This window comes from Canis aureus, chromosome 26, assembly GCF_053574225.1.
Source record: "Canis aureus isolate CA01 chromosome 26, VMU_Caureus_v.1.0, whole genome shotgun sequence".
Taxonomy (NCBI): domain Eukaryota; kingdom Metazoa; phylum Chordata; class Mammalia; order Carnivora; family Canidae; genus Canis; species Canis aureus.
The window spans coordinates 38,775,140-38,790,948 of NC_135636.1; the positions used below are offsets into that span (position 1 = coordinate 38,775,140).

Genomic DNA, 15,809 nt, shown 5'->3' on the forward strand with positions numbered 1-15,809 from the left:
TAGAATGACAGAACCAAGAACAAAAGGGTTAATAATGATCATTCTCCCCTTCCACCCCTCCACCCAATGAGGGGCCTCCTAAAGCTCCTTGGATAGAATCAGTCTGATTGGTCAGGGTCCCGGTTGTTAAATATTTGAAGTCATCTCTCATTATAATGTTGTAGTGAGGAGCATCAGCTTTACAGTCAGAAAGACGAAGATTCCGACCTTATTTATTTATTTATTTATTTAAGATTTTAATTATTTATACAGAAAGAGACAGAGTGTGAGTAGGGGGAGGGGGGAGGGAGAGAATCCCCAAGCAGACTCCCTGCTGAGCAAGGACCTCCTCCACCTCCCACCCCAGAGCCTGAGGAGGGGCTGATCTCACAACCTGGAGATCCTGACCTGAGCCTAAATCAAGAGTTGGATGCTTGGGCACCTGGGTGGCTCAGTGGTTGAGTGTCTGCCTTCAGCTCAGGGCATGATCCAAGGGTCTTGGGATCAGTCCTGCATCACGTTCCCTGCAGGGAACCTGCTTCTCCCTCTGCCTCTGTCTCTGCCTCTCTCTCTGTGTCTCTTATGAATAAAAAAGTAAAATCTTAAAAAAAGAAAAAGAGTTGGATGCTTAACCAACTGAGCCACCCAGCCACCCCTTTGAGCATACATTTTAAAACAAAGAGTGCCGGGTCCCACCCAGGGGTGCTGATTCAGTAATTCTGGGGTGGGAGCATTTGAGAATCTGCATTTCTAACAAATTCCTGGTGGTGCTGATGCTGCTGGTCCTGGGACTACACTTGGAGAACTGCTGAACTAGAAGATGCATGAGAAAGCATGCCTGGCCAAGAGTAGGGGCTCAACCCAGGTTTAGAAATGCAGCAAAGAAGTCACCAGTTTCCCTGTGTGCAGTGTGGACTTCTCCCTCCCCCTCTGGTCCCCAGGGCTCTCAATTCAGGCCAGCACTGCCTGAATGTTTAACCTAGGATTAATGTTTGACCACTAAATGTTTAACCTGGAATTTCCAAGGATTAGGGCTTTCCCCAACCCCCTCCCCATTGTGAACAGGACCAGATTTAGACTTTTAGGGGCTGCTATCCCTGAGAATATGATGCCCTTCCCCATATGTCAGAGTAAAACAACACTAAACCCTGAAATGACTATATAAGGAAGTTCACCAAAGATCCAATATTTCCCATGGTGGCTACTTAAAGGATTTTTTTTTTTTCAAATATCGAAAACAGTCTTTGTGGTGGGGAGGAATGAATAAGCTGAGTCCAGAGGATTTTTAGGGCAGTGAAACTACCCAGTATGAGAGCATAATGATGGATGCATGTCATTATGCATTTGTCCATTATGCATTTGTCCAAACCCAATGGAATGTACAGCACCACGAATGAGCCCCTAATTGTAAACTGAGGACTCTGGGTTATAATGATGTGTCAATGCAGGTTCATGGATTGTAACGAATGTACATTGATAATGTGGGAAGCTGTGCATATGTGGAGGCAGGGGGTATATGGGAATTCTCTGTGCATTCTTCTCAGTTTTGCTGTGAACCCACTAAAGCTGCTCTAAAAAAATAGTCTAAATCTAAAAAACAACCAAAGAATCTTCTAAATGTGTATTTGGGGGGCTGCACCTGTTTTGCTGGAACCCATGCATAGCCAGTGGGAATACACTGACAGGGGCTGCCAGTCCCAGGCTCATCCTCTTTCCCCCTCAATTGGTACAACTCTCCCTCCACAGGATTATCCCCTCTTGAAGACATGAACCTCTCACCATAATGGAAACTCCCTTACACTGTTCTCTGCCCTGTCCAGCTACCTTAATCTTTCACTTTCCTTTTTATTCCCCCAATTATTTCCCCCTATAGGACCCACCCAAATACTCCACACCTGTTCTGTCTATTGGTCTCTCCAGCTTGACTTCTGGGCACTCCACCCCATGCTGGGGCTGCTTTCCCCACAGACTTCCTTCTTGTCAGATCCAGTGACCTGATCTTAGCACGGGATTTGGAGTCAGAAAGCTTGCGCAGGAGCTCTGTCACTCACCAGCTATGTGACAGTGAGCAACTTGAAGCATTTTTCTCAGCCTTGGATCTGTCACCTTGGAAATGGGCTACAGTCTCGGCTTTCCAGGAAAGCTCAGATTCTAATAAAATGTTAAGAAGTTCTGCCATTTGGTGCAAATCAGATGGGATAAGGTACATGACAGCACTGGATAAAGCATTAAGTGGGCTGTGCATTGACTATCAGAATTGTTGGCCACCGGGGTGGCTATCGGCCCATGCCAAATGTGATGGAAAGAACAGGGTGCCGGGGTCAGGTCTGGATGGAATCCCAGGCCTGCCCTTGGCTAGCTGCATGGACTTGGGCAACTCCCTGAGCCTCACAGATTCCTCACCAGTGAAAGAAGACCGTGAATCCTAATTCATAAAGGAGAGAACATTAGAGTAACAGAATCATGACAGCTAACATGTTTTTCTGGTAGGTGTACCTATTGTGTGCAAAAACTTGCTATGTATAATAGCATTTAATCCTCACCATGACCCTTTGAGTGAGGGCTATTCTCCCCCCATTTTACAGCTGAGGCTGTGGAGACACAGAGAAGCAAAGTGACTTATCTAAGGTCACACCACCAGATGTAGTAGGAGCTGGAATTTGAACCCAGAAGGTCTGATTCCAAAGTCTCTACTATATGGTTTCCTTTTGAAGGAGCTCAGTAGAGACAAGTGGGAGGCAAGACATTATTACTAAGGCCTACAAGAGCCCGGTGATTGCCACTACCCTGGGGCTAGGGATGGTAGGTACATTTGTGGGTGGCGGTGGGTACTTGGGTGATGCTCTTCCCTGGGGCAGTGTCTTGCAGTGTATACACCTTTCTGCTTCATCACAGACACGCACAAGTGTCTTTCCCATTTCCTGCCAGGGCACCTCAGGCCTGGCTGCCCCTCCCATCCTTGGCAGGTCCAGGAGGAACAGGCTTGGAAATCCCCCATCCTACACTGGGGGAGAGGTTCCTCACCTCGTGAGGCTGACCCGGGTCTGGGGGCCTGGTGTTACTAACAGTAGCCTGCCTGCGGGGCTGTGTCATCCAGCTGGTGACTCAGGGCTTGAGGAACAGCCCCCTCCCCATCTTATGGGACCTCCACCTGGGGGAGGGGTGTAAAGTCCATGCTATGACCTCAGGTCAGGGTCAAGGGGTAACCACCTGGAGGAATATCCTGCTCTCTGCCTCCTTTCCTGGGGCCTTGGCTAAACTTGTGGTGTTGGAAGGAGGGGCTGAGGGAAGTGGGGAAGGGGATGTGGTAACCAGAACCACTTCCTGCCATTGCTGTGTTGAAAGCCACACTCTCCTAAGTTCCTCTTGATGGGGGCTGGGTTGCCAGTGGGTAAAGGAGGAAGTTGGAAGGGGGTGAGGAAAGGAGGGTTCTTGTTTGGATTGACTCCAGGAATCAAGCCAGGGGTTCCTGGCTGGGTGCTCTCCTCCTGCCCCCGCATTTGGTAAAAACAGCCTGGAGGCCAACATAATTAAAACAGCAGCAAGCACTTACTACCATATGACAGGCACTTTACATGCGTTAATTTGACCCTTACAATGAGGTATTACCTCCTATTATTACCCCCATTTTACAGATGGGGAAACTGAGGGTAATGCTAATACCCACTTTACAGGTGTAAATACCCAGATGTAATCTGGGGAAATTGACAGGTTATGCCAATTGCCCAGATCACACAGCAAATTGGTGCCAGAACTGAGATTAGAACTTCAGTCGCTTGGCTGGCTCGCAAGGCAGGCTCATTGCTACCACTCCTTATTGTGCCACTCATGCTGTCCTTGCTCTGTGACCCAAGAGAGGTAAATTCTCTACTCTGGGCTTTAGTTTCCTCATCTGCCTGATGGGGGTAATTGGAGTAGATTAGTACACCATCCCCTTGTGATGTTGGTCTCTCTGGTAATTAATTATTCAGTTTCTTCCCTACTGGGCTCAGTTCCATGACCACATTTTGGTCACTACAGTATTCCCAAATTTTTAGCACAATGTCTGGCCCATAAAAACTCAACAAATACTTGAATATTTAAGGATCATTATCAATGGTTTGGATATATGAGAAAAGCTTTGGGTCCTTTATATAAAAAATCAACATATATTAGTGGTTCTCAACTGGTGGTGATTTTGCCCCTCCCACCCATCTAGGGGACGTTTGGCAATGTTTGGCAACATTTCTGGTTGTCACAACTGGCAGGGGGAGGTGCTCCTGGCACCTAGTGGGTAGAGGCTGGGGATGCTACTAAACATCCTATGATGCACAGGACAGACCCTCAAAACAAATAATTATCCGCCCCCAAATGTCAATAGTGTTAAATTTGAGAAACACAACATATATACATAGATATGACATATTTTATTTTATTTTATTTTTTTAATTTTTATTTATTTATGATAGTCACACACAGAGAGAGAGAGAGAGAGGCAGAGACACAGGCAGAGGGAGAAGCAGGCTCCATGCACCGGGAGCCCGACGTGGGACTCGATCCTGGGTCTCCAGGATCACGCCCTGGGCCAAAGGCAGGTGCCAAACCGCTGCGCCACCCAGGGATCCCTATTTTATTTTATTTTAAAGATTTATTTATTTATTTATGATAGACAGAGAGAGAGAGAGAGGCAGAGACACAGGAGGAGGGAGAAGTAGGCTCCATGCACCGGGAGCCCGACGCGGGACTCGATCCTGGGACTCCAGGATCGCACCCCGGGCCAAAGGCAGGCGCTAAACTGCTGAGCCACCCAGGGATCCCTGATATAACATATTTTAAACCGTTGATGGCAAGTTGGGAGTGATTCATGGAATCTTCTAAAGCTTGAGTCTGCCACCAGATGAAGACCCCCTTGATTGAGAGTCTCTTTATTTCCATCTCTAAAATGATATATTGCTTGGAGCATCTGCATGGCTCAGTCGGTTAAATGTCTGTCTGCAGCTCAGGTCATGATCCCAGGGTCCTCAGATTGAGTCCTGCATTAGGCTCCTTGTTACTAGGGAGCCTGCTTCTCTCTCTCTCCCTCTGCCCCTCCTTGTGCTCTCTCTTTCAAATAAAAAAATGAAATCTTTCAAAAAATAAAATGATTGCTCGATGACTACACACTTTCAATTCTGGAATAGAATATGGTCCCCCTAGGTACCTTGTCCTAACCTCTGATTCCCCAAAGGCCTGAGCCTGCTCTGTTCTTGGGTGGGTTCAGGGGATCAGGGGAGAAAGCGTTGAGTTTTTGGTCTCTCTTCCCCGAGCTCCTTCCCCTCCTCCTCTGGCCATCTCACTCCTCGGTAAATGGTGATGAAGATGAAAGACTTCAGAACTGGTTCAAATTGAACAACAATTAAAAAACAAACAAACAAAAAAAGACTTCAGAACTGTGCAGCCTTAGGCTTGAATCCTGGTTTGGTGAACTAACTTGCTGTGTGGTCATAAGCAAGTTCTTTAACTGCTCTGAACCTCAGTGTCCTCCTCTAAAAGTAGGAAGGGTGCTCATTAAATCTACCTCACAGGGGCACCTGAGTGGCTCAGTGGTTGAGTATCTGCTTTTGGCTCAGGTGGTGATCCTGGAATCCTGGGATTAAGCCCTGCATCTGGCTCCCTGCAAGGAGCCTGCTTCTCCCTCTGCCTCCCTCTCTGTGTCTCTCATGAATAAATAAATAAAATCTTTAAAAAACAATAAATAAACCTACCTACAGATGGTGGTGGGGATGAAATGAGATGCTTATAGGGAAGTTTTTGCAGTACTCCACACAGTGAATCTCGAGAAATAGATGATTAGGGCAGCCCCATGGCGGCTCGGCAGTTTAGCGCCGCCTTCAGCCCAGGGTGTGATCCTGGAGACCCCAGATTGAGTCCCAGGTCGGGCTCCCTGCATGGAGCCTGCTTCTCCCTCTGCCTGTGTCTCTGCCTCTCTCTTTCTCTGTGTGTCTCTCATGAATAAATAAAATCTTTTTTAAAAAAGAAATAGATGATAATATGGCTCTGAGGTGAAGTGACTTGCTCAAGGCGACACAGCTGGGTGACTCCAAAGCCAATGCTCATTAATTCGTGAATTCTAGAGCTTCAATTTTCCTATAAGGGAAGTATCTTCACCTCACAGATTCATTTATTAGATAAGCATAGAAAGTTCCCAGCAGGAGTGCCTGGGTGACTCGGTTAAGCATCTGACTTGGGTTCAGGTCCTGGGATGGAGTCTGCATCAGGTCCATGTTCAGTTAGGAGTCTGCTTGTCCCTCTGCCTCTCCCTCTGCCCCTCTCCCTGCTCATGCTCTCCCTCTCTCTCAGATAAATAAATATTTTTTAAAAAGATTTTATTTATTCATTCATGAGAATCAGAGAGAGAGAGGGAGAGAGAGAGAGAGAGAGAGAGAGAGAGAGAGGCAGAGACACAGGTAGAGGGAGAAGCAGGCTCCATGCAGGGAGCCCAATGTCGGACTTGATTGGATCCGGGTCTCCAGGATCAGGCTCTGGGCTGAAGGCGGCGCTAAACTGCTGAGCCACCCAGGCTGCCCAATAAAATCTTTTAGAAAAAAGAAGAAGAAAAAGAAAGTGCCTGGCACATAGTGAGCCCTTTAAATCCATATTCTTGTTTTTTTTTAAAGATTTTATTTATTTATTTATTTGAGAGAGAGAGAACACAAGCAGGGGGAGCGGCAGGCAGAGGGAGAAACAGGCTGCTCATGGAGCAGGGAGCCTGATACAGGGCTGTATCGCAGGACCCCGGGATCAAGATCTGAGCTGAAGGCAGATGCTTAACTGAGCAACCCAGGCACCCCACTTCTTGGGTTGTTATGTTGCCTTTCCCAAGTGATGCCTCCAGGAAGGCAAACACAGACCCTTTCCTAAAGGGGCTGGTGGGGAAGAGAGAAGGGAGGGACCCATACTGGGGAAACTTTGGGGCTGAAGCTCCGTGCTCAGTGCAGAAGGGGCTGGAGAACTGAAAGCCACCTACCCCTCAACGCCATCATCCGCCCTGCCCCGTTTTGCAGTTGAAGAGTCCCAAACCTAGAGAGATAAGAAGGCATTTGTTGTAAGTCACACGGGGCAGATTGGAGTCCAAGTCCCCAATCTCCTGATCCCAAGTTGGAATCCCTGTCTTGGCCCGTAATTAAAAGCGACCATGGCCATTATTGGGGACTTGAGACGTGCACTGCGGTAAGCATTTTCTGTGTTTGATCTCATTTTGTCCTCCCATCAATTTAGGGACAAAGGGCCCTTTTTTTACAGTTGAGGAAGCAAATTCAGAGTGGAGGACATCTGCCTGGAGCCCTGGAGAAGAGTGAAGCCTGTCTGCTGGTTTCCAGATGCCCTGCACTTCCCCCTTTACTCCCCTTGGAAGACAGGGCTTGCTGCGCTGGAATTCCCCAATCCCTGCCTGAGGGAGCACACTCCTTCCGCCTTGAGGTGGGGTAGGGGGAGGAAGCTGATGAGCAAGGTTTCCAGGGAGGGGAAAAGAGGATGGAGCCCAGCAGCGTGAGAAGGGGGATTGCTGGGCTCAGGAAGAGGCCTTGGGGAAACTTCCATCCCTTGCCCTTGGGCTGACCACTTAGGGCCTTTGGGTGGTGAGCTCAGGGAGTCCTGTAGCCTTAACTCTCTCCCTTGCTTTCATTCAGTTCCCACAAGCTCTGCAGTTTGCAAAACCCAACCCTTCCCCTATGGGCCTGTGGTTTCCTGTGGGTCGGGGGTCCTGCCTGACTCGGCAGTGGGAACTGTGGGCAGGGGGTAGAGGAGGACGTGGTGTAAGCCCTTTCTTTGCCTTCTCATGCTGGGGCCGCCCCCCTCCCCAACACACCCCATCCCCTGAGTCAGCCCCTACTTGCCAGGGAGGGGCGGGGTTACTGATTCAGTGAACAGTGCCTTCTTAAACCCCTCACAGGGTCAGCTAGTAGCTAGACACACCACTACCCTCACCATGAGCCCCAGGCAGCCCCTGGTCCTGGTGTTCCTGGTGCTGGGCTGCTGCTCTGCAGCTCCCAGACCACACAAGCCCACCGTTGTGGTCTTTCCAGGAGACATGAGAACTAATCTCACTGACAAGCAGCTGGCAGAGGTAGGCTAATCCCCCCGTCTGGAGTTAGGGAGGGCTGGCTCCCCAGGAGTCACAGGAAGGGCATGTGGCCTGGAAGGAGATACCTTGGGGCAAGCTGGGGGTGATGGGCATGTCTGGAGAATAGAGGTGTCCAAGATCAGGCCCTGGGGGGGTCCTGCAGAGGCTCTGGACAGTGATGGCCAGGAATGGCTAAAATGGGGGTGGTGGTGCATTTGCATTGGAGGGTTCCAGAGTGGGCATGGGCTGGGGGTAGACAGGGCTAAATGCTAGGGACCCCCCGAGATAGGCACGGGCCAGGGGCATCCAGGCTGGGAAGGAGCTGAGGATATCTACAGGGAAGGGAGTTAATGGGTGGGTGGGCATTAGTACAGGTATCCAAGGTACGAAGTCCTGTGTAGTCTCTAGTCCCTGAGTGCCTGGACAGATGCAATCCAGCCACATAGGGCAGAGAAAGAATCAGGGCTCTGGAATATCTTTGCTCCTCCATCCACAGGAATATCTGTTTCGCTATGGCTACACTCAAGTGGCCGAGCTGAGCAACGACAAGCAGTCCCTGAGTCGCGGGCTGCGGCTTCTCCAGAGGCGCCTGGCTCTGCCTGAGACTGGAGAGCTGGACAAAACCACCCTGGAGGCCATGCGGGCCCCGCGCTGCGGCGTCCCGGACCTGGGCAAATTCCAGACCTTTGAGGGCGACCTCAAGTGGCACCACAACGACATCACTTACTGGTGCGCGGCCGGGCTCCGCGGAGGCGCGGGACCGGGGCGGGAGGGCCAGACCCCGCGCGGCGGTGATCTCATCCTTAGACGGGTCCCTGGGTTTAAATGGGCAGCCTGGGGCAAGTGGCTCCACCTCTGAGCCCCTGTTTCTCCTTCAGGGAAATGGGTCTCGCACGCACCCTTGAATCTTCCTGCTAGGGCCATTGTGAGCGTCCCAAGAGAAAAATGCGTCTGAGGGCGCTTTGTAGATGCAAGCGCGGAGCGCAGGGAGCACTGCGCTTGCTGAGGTCGCTGACACACCGGGTGTCGCTGCTACTGCCCCGGGCTCCGGCCTCACTTCTGACCTATAGCCTCCCGCCTTTCCCCCCTCAGGATACAAAACTACTCGGAAGACTTGCCCCGCGACGTGATCGACGACGCCTTTGCCCGAGCCTTCGCGGTCTGGAGCGCGGTGACGCCGCTCACCTTCACTCGCGTGTACGGCCCCGAAGCCGACATCATCATTCAGTTCGGTGTTAGGGGTGAGAGCGCGAGCAGGGGAAGGCCAGGAGGGTCTCGGACCGGGAGAGCGGAGAGAGGACCGCGGAGGGAGTGGGGCGGGCGGTGGACCGGCTCTGAGCCCGGTGCGCGCAGCCTGGCCCGGCTGGCCCCGTGCGCCCCCTCCCGCCCGGCGCCGCACAGCGCGGGGACTCGAGGCTCGGACCGCTCCGGGCGGGTCTCCGCCCACACTCGAGGCAGCGCCGGTGCGCAGCGCGCAATCTGCACAGCTGCGCTCAGCTAACGCCCTTCTCCCCACCTGCTTCCCCAGAGCACGGAGATGGGTATCCCTTCGATGGGAAGAACGGGCTTCTGGCTCACGCCTTTCCTCCCGGCCCGGGCATTCAGGGAGACGCCCACTTCGACGACGAGGAGTTATGGACTCTGGGCAAGGGCGTCGGTGAGATCCTGAGCCGCCCCGGCCCCCACTCCCTTCTCTTTTCACACTCATCACCGGCCACCCTGACCCCGTCCCCCTCCTCCCGCAGTGGTTCCGACCCACTTCGGAAACGCAGATGGCGCCCCCTGCCACTTCCCCTTCACCTTCGAGGGCCGCTCCTACTCGGCCTGCACCACGGACGGCCGCTCCGATGACACGCCCTGGTGCAGCACCACGGCCGACTATGACACCGACCGTCGGTTCGGCTTCTGCCCCAGCGAGAGTGAGTGCGGGGTCGCGGCGGGGGTGAGCGGCGCCCACCCCCTCGAGGGGCCAGAACCCTAGAGTTTCATCCCGGCGCTGCCACTAGGGCTGTGCGGCCTGGCCTGCAAGTCAGCCTCTCGTCCTCTGGGGCCAGTTTCTCATCTGTGAAATGGGTACAGGAGGGATGGGGGACACAGAGTGGGGGGTCAGTATACTCATGGCATCTTCGGGTAATTGTGTGGGTCTCCCCAGAACTCTACACCCAGGACGGCAATGGGGACGGCAAGCCCTGCGTGTTTCCGTTCACCTTCGAGGGCCGCTCCTACTCCACGTGCACCACCGACGGCCGCTCGGACGGCTACCGCTGGTGCTCCACCACCGCCGACTACGACCAGGACAAACTCTACGGCTTCTGCCCAACCCGAGGTACCTCTGCTCCGCCTGCCAGACTCAGGCCCGCCCCACTTAGTTTCGCATTGGTCCCTGAAGTGGGGCTCCTCCACCCATCGGTTTGTCTCTCCACTCCACGCTGGTCCTCAGGACCGCGGTGTCTCTGTCCACGGTCACAGCCCTTCGGACTGACGTCCACGTGCCGCCCCTCCCCACCCCGCACCCCTGCGGCTTGGCCTTTTAGTCCGGCTTGCTGCCTCTCCTGCAGTCTCCGTCGGTAGGCCCCGCCCACCACCCTAGCCCGGGCTCAGCTGCATCCCCAGCGTCCCCTAGGCTTTTAAAATAGGACACCAGGATTATCTAGCTCCCAGTTTGGCCCGCGCCTGGTTCCTTACTGGGCCCACCCACCTGGCTCACCCAAGGCGCTTCCTGTCTCCAGTCGATTCCGCGGTGACCGGGGGCAACTCCGCCGGGGAGCCGTGTGTCTTCCCCTTCATCTTCCTGGGCAAGCAGTACTCGACGTGCACCAGGGAGGGCCGCGGAGATGGGCACCTCTGGTGCGCCACCACTTCGAACTTTGACAGAGACAAGAAGTGGGGCTTCTGCCCGGACCAAGGTGAACAGGGTTCCAAGGTTGGGGGCATTGGTGTTGGGGGAGGGAGGGCCAGGGCTCACATCCCAGGGCCTCTCTTTCCTCCAGGATACAGCCTGTTCCTTGTGGCCGCCCATGAGTTCGGCCACGCGCTGGGTTTAGATCATTCATCGGTGCCAGAAGCGCTCATGTACCCCATGTACAGCTTCACCGAGGGCCCCCCCCTGCATGAAGACGACGTGAGGGGCATCCAGCATCTGTACGGTGAGGTTGGGGGCAGGGATGGAGGAAGGGGTGGGGCTTTGTCGCAGTACCCACAATGGGGAAACGGAGGGAGGTGGGCAGGGGGGACCTCAACGTTTATCTGTGGGAAAGCCTGGGGCCAGTGGGTCCAATTGCTGCCTGGTCATTGCTTGGAGATGGTGATAAAGAGCCTAGACTCTAGACTGAGTCTAGACAGACGTGGGTTCAAAAGCCAGTCCAGCCACTTCCTGGCTAGGTGACCATGGAAGTTACTTCACCTCTCAATTTTCTCACCTGTTAAATGGCACCTGCTCATAGGGTTGTTGGGAGGTTTGAGTGAGTTAGAATAATGCCTGACATATAGTAGACACCATATGAGTGTTTAATATCTTGTTATCATCACTTATGATCATTAATATTATTCCTTCATTAAAAAATGGAGATATTAAAGAATCTACTTGATGGTATTTTTTTTTAAGTCAAATGAGCTAATGCGAATTTATAAAGCTCTTAGCAGTAAGTTTGGCGCTCAAAAAACACTTCTTTCCCACCACCCTGGAGGGGGAGGGAGAGCTCCTGCATGTCCTGTGTCCGTAAGGCCCAGTGGGTTCCTACACAGCCCAGGGATTGGACAAACATGACTAGAATGAAAGGTGAATGGATAGGGGTGGGGTGGGGAATGGGCCTGTCAGTGTGATTGAGGGAAGGCAGTTCCAACACCCAAAGTGAGGAGAGGGAGTGTTAAACGCCTAACTGGTGGGGTTTGGGGTGGCATATATTCCACCAGCAGAGATGTGTGCAGGAATAGAGGTATCTCATCCGGATGCCCCCGTCTCTCTTTAGGTCCTCGCCCTGAACCTGAGCCACAGCCTCCAACCGCCCCGCCCACCGCCCCGCCCACCGTCTGCGCTACTGGTCCTCCCACCACCCGCCCCTCAGAGCGCCCCACTGCTGGCCCCACAGGCCCCCCTGCAGCTGGCCCCACGGGTCCCCCCACTGCTGGCCCCTCTGAGGCCCCTACAGTGCCTGTGGATCCGGCAGAGGATATATGCAAAGTGAACATCTTCGACGCCATCGCGGAGATCAGGAACTACTTGCATTTCTTCAAGGAAGGGTGAGCGGGCTTGGTTGTGTGGCTGGGGGAGGCGACTTGGAGGGGCATCTGCCTGCCCCTCTCCGCCCACTGGCCTCGGGTTCAAAATTCAGTGCCCCGCTGCTCCCTTTTCTCATTCCCAGGAAGTACTGGCGATTCTCCAAGGGCAAGGGACGCCGGGTGCAGGGCCCCTTCCTTATCACCGACACGTGGCCTGCGCTGCCCCGCAAGCTGGACTCCGCCTTTGAGGACGGGCTCACCAAGAAGACTTTCTTCTTCTCTGGTTAGTTTCCTCCTTTTTCTTCCTCCGCTCCCGCCATCCTCATCCTCGCCAATCTAGGAGGGCCAAGAGACCGAGTATAAATCCGCGAAACAGTTTACGCGGATTAGGAAAAAGGCGCCCCCTTCTGGCGCCGATCGTCACCGTCCCCTTGCACAGTCCGATGGAGCCGGTCTCCTCCGTGGGCACCGAGTCTGCGGGCACCTCGGGCGCAGAAGGGCCTCGCTGGGTTCTTCTCCTTGACATTCAAGAGCAATGTGTGTCCACTCCCTGCCCCCAGACCGACGTGGCTCTTCTCCCCTGCAGGGCGCCAAGTGTGGGTGTACACAGGCACGTCGGTGGTAGGCCCGAGGCGTCTGGACAAGCTGGGCCTGGGCCCGGAGGTTACCCAAGTCACCGGCGCCCTCCCGCAAGGCGGGGGTAAGGTGCTGCTGTTCAGCAGGCAGCGCTTCTGGAGGTGAGAGTCACGGCGACCGCCGACCGCCGGCAGGGGGACATCGGGCGACATCCGCCCACCCCGCCCTCCAACTCAGCACCTGTCTCTTCACCACCTGTTTCTTCACCACCTTCCTGCAGTTTCGACGTGAAGACGCAGACCGTGGATCCCAGGAGCGCCGGCTCGGTGGAACAGATGTACCCCGGGGTGCCCTTGAACACGCATGACATCTTCCAGTACCAAGGTGAGGGCTGCAGACCCGCGGGTCAGGAGGGAGTACCCCCCCCTTCCTACCTTAGCCTGCCTCAGGTGATTGGTCAAATTCTGAAGAAGAGAAAAAAAAAAAATCCTCTGGAGACTGAGGCAAATGCCCCAGCACAGATGAAGTTCCTTAAAAATGTAGAGACCTTTCCCAGATCATGAAGGGACACTAGGAACAACCAGAACTAGAACCCAGATATCCTGCCTCCCTGGCTGGAAGCTCTTTCCCAGACAGTACAGGACACGTGGTTTGCTGGGAGGCTCATTCCTTTATTAGACAATATTTATCAAGTGCCTATAATATGCCAGGCACCCATGCTGACATGGGAAATACAGTGATTAAAAAACAAAACAAAACAATTTGTAACTATCTTTGGGCAAGTCACTGCTGCTCATGGAGCCTCATTTCCCCATCTGTAAAATGGGCATGATAGCTGGAGTTACCCGTACTTTCTCTGTCTCACCGCTCACATATAATCAGTTGACAAGTTCTGTTGACTCTACTAACAAAATATTCAGTTTTCACCATCTCCTTTGTAAATACTCTGTTCCAAGGTATACTGGTTGTTCAATGCCATCAGGATGTTCTCAGGAGTAGGGAATGTGTAGGAGTGCAGGGCCACGGTCCTGGGAATGACTACAGACCAGTTCCAAGGTCAAAGAAACTACTGGGATCTGATCTTCCCCTCATACCCTCCCAGCACTCCAGTGGTTCCTGCTCTGCACCACCCACCTGGCCTCTGGCTGCTCTTTGAACAGGTCAAGGTCACTCCTAGCTCCAGGCCTCTGTGCTTTTTGTTCCCACACCCGGAAGGTTCTCCCCCAGACCATGGCTGGGCTCCCTCCCTTTTACCCTTTGGGGCTGGGAGGTTTAGGCTACCTTTTCAAAGAGGCCTTCTCTGCCCCTCATGAGTTATTCACCTACTTGCTTTTATTTCCTTCATAGCTTTCTATGTTGTCACAGTCTCATTTATTTATTTACTTAAACGTTTGCTTGTTAATTGTTTCTCTTACCCCTTGAGAGTGCCAGCAGCAGCAGAACTGAGATGATGCCTACGTTTTTTTCTCTGCTGTATCCCCCGGTGCCTCTAACAGTGCTGAGCACTATAAATATTTGATGAAATGAATGGCTGAACATACGCATGTTGAATGAATTGTTTTGAGTACCTACTGTGTGCCAGGCTCGGTGCCAGGGCTTTGGACGTTGGGGTTTTCTGCCCTCCAACATCTCTGTTGGGGCGGGGGAGACAGAGATGTCATATGAAAAGCTTGGAAAGATCTAGAAAGGGCAAGAGGGATGATTGTAAAGCTCTTGTTCTGCTTCTGTATGTGTTTGTGGGAAGGTTGACATCACCTCCCTTGTCCTTGCTGTTCCCCTGCAGAGAAAGCCTACTTCTGCCAGGACCGCTTCTACTGGCGTGTGAATTCTCGGAATGAGGTGAACCAGGTGGACGAAGTGGGCTACGTGACCTTTGACATTTTGCAGTGCCCTGAGGATTAGGGCTTCCCACCCTGCTTCAGCACTGCAGAGTGGATCCTATAGGGATGGTCCCAATGGGGAGGGAGCCAGTTTGCCGGACACAAACTGGTGGGTTTGTTCTGGAGGACAAGGAAGAGTTGAGGTGGGCTGGGCCCCTCTTTCCACCTTCCTTTTTTGCTGGATGTTTTTAATAAACTTGAATTCTTTAACCTTGAGGAGCAGTTTTCTTTATGTATGTATGCACACATGCATGTATGTAACTGATAGACTGCTCACTATGTGCCAGGTAGTGTCCTAAGCACTTCATAAATATTAACATTCATTCTTCCTATTTGGAAGATAAAATGTGATTACTTCTATTTTACAGCTGGGAAAATGGCCAACCTATTTTTCATTCATCAAACATTTATTGAGCCCCTGAGTAGAGCCAGGCTGTGTGCTGGACACTGAGAAAGGAGAGATGAGTTGGACTATGTTTCTGTCCTCAAGGACCTCTTGGGGTCCTCCAACTTTACGTACACAAGAGTACCCTTAGAACTTGCTTAAAATGCAGACTCCAGGCTCAGTCCCTGAAGAATCTCACTCAGTTACCAGAGTGATTCTTTGTCTGGCAGGGGTGGGATCACACTTGAAGAGTGTGCAGCGTGTGGCCCTTTATCCTAGAATAATGGTGTGTGTATGCGATGCTGTATGTCGTGGTTGAAGTCAGGGAACATTTCTCAGCTCAGATGACTTCTGAACTTGAACTGAACCTGGAAAGATGGCAAGAGTTTCTTTCTATGCAAGTAGGACTGTCTTCCTAAAGGATAATTTTTACCACAAGCCATTAAACCTAAAAATGTGCCTACTCTATCTCTCAGACACATGTGCACAAAACAACAGACAGAGGGACACTGCAGTATGGCTCGTATAGTGAGGCAACATCCTAAGTGTGCAGAGGTCAGGCAGTGGGTAAATGGAGTATGGATTATATACACAATGATAGATAGTAGCCACCCCTAGTTCAATACTGAGTCAGTGCCAGGCACTGTTTCATGCGCTTTATGTGTTAACAAAGCTAATCCTTTAAACAACC

The 15,809-nt window shown here is 52.4% G+C and overlaps 1 protein-coding gene across 1 annotated transcript; it reads left to right on the plus strand.

Moving 5' to 3' along the window:
- The first annotated feature begins 7,888 nt into the window (after positions 1–7,888).
- Positions 7,889–14,949, plus strand: MMP9 (matrix metallopeptidase 9). The gene is made up of 13 exons (XM_077873372.1): positions 7,889–8,062; positions 8,556–8,788; positions 9,152–9,300; positions 9,588–9,716; positions 9,805–9,978; positions 10,212–10,385; positions 10,789–10,965; positions 11,050–11,205; positions 12,028–12,298; positions 12,421–12,560; positions 12,864–13,014; positions 13,134–13,237; positions 14,637–14,949. The coding sequence occupies exons 1-13, from the start codon at positions 7,925–7,927 to the stop codon at positions 14,753–14,755; spliced, it is 2,115 nt and encodes a 704-aa protein (XP_077729498.1). The 5' UTR covers positions 7,889–7,924; the 3' UTR covers positions 14,756–14,949.
- Positions 14,950–15,809: the final 860 nt, after the last annotated feature.

Excerpts from the sequence above, each read along its gene's own strand:
- MMP9 (XM_077873372.1), top strand. The coding sequence starts at position 7,925 with ATGAGCCCCAGGCAGCCCCTGGTCCTGGTGTTCCTGGTGCTGGGCTGC. Across the intron at positions 10,386-10,788 it reads CGGCTTCTGCCCAACCCGAG|TCGATTCCGCGGTGACCGGG; the intron begins GTACCTCTGCTC and ends TCCTGTCTCCAG. Across the intron at positions 13,238-14,636 it reads TGACATCTTCCAGTACCAAG|AGAAAGCCTACTTCTGCCAG; the intron begins GTGAGGGCTGCA and ends GTTCCCCTGCAG.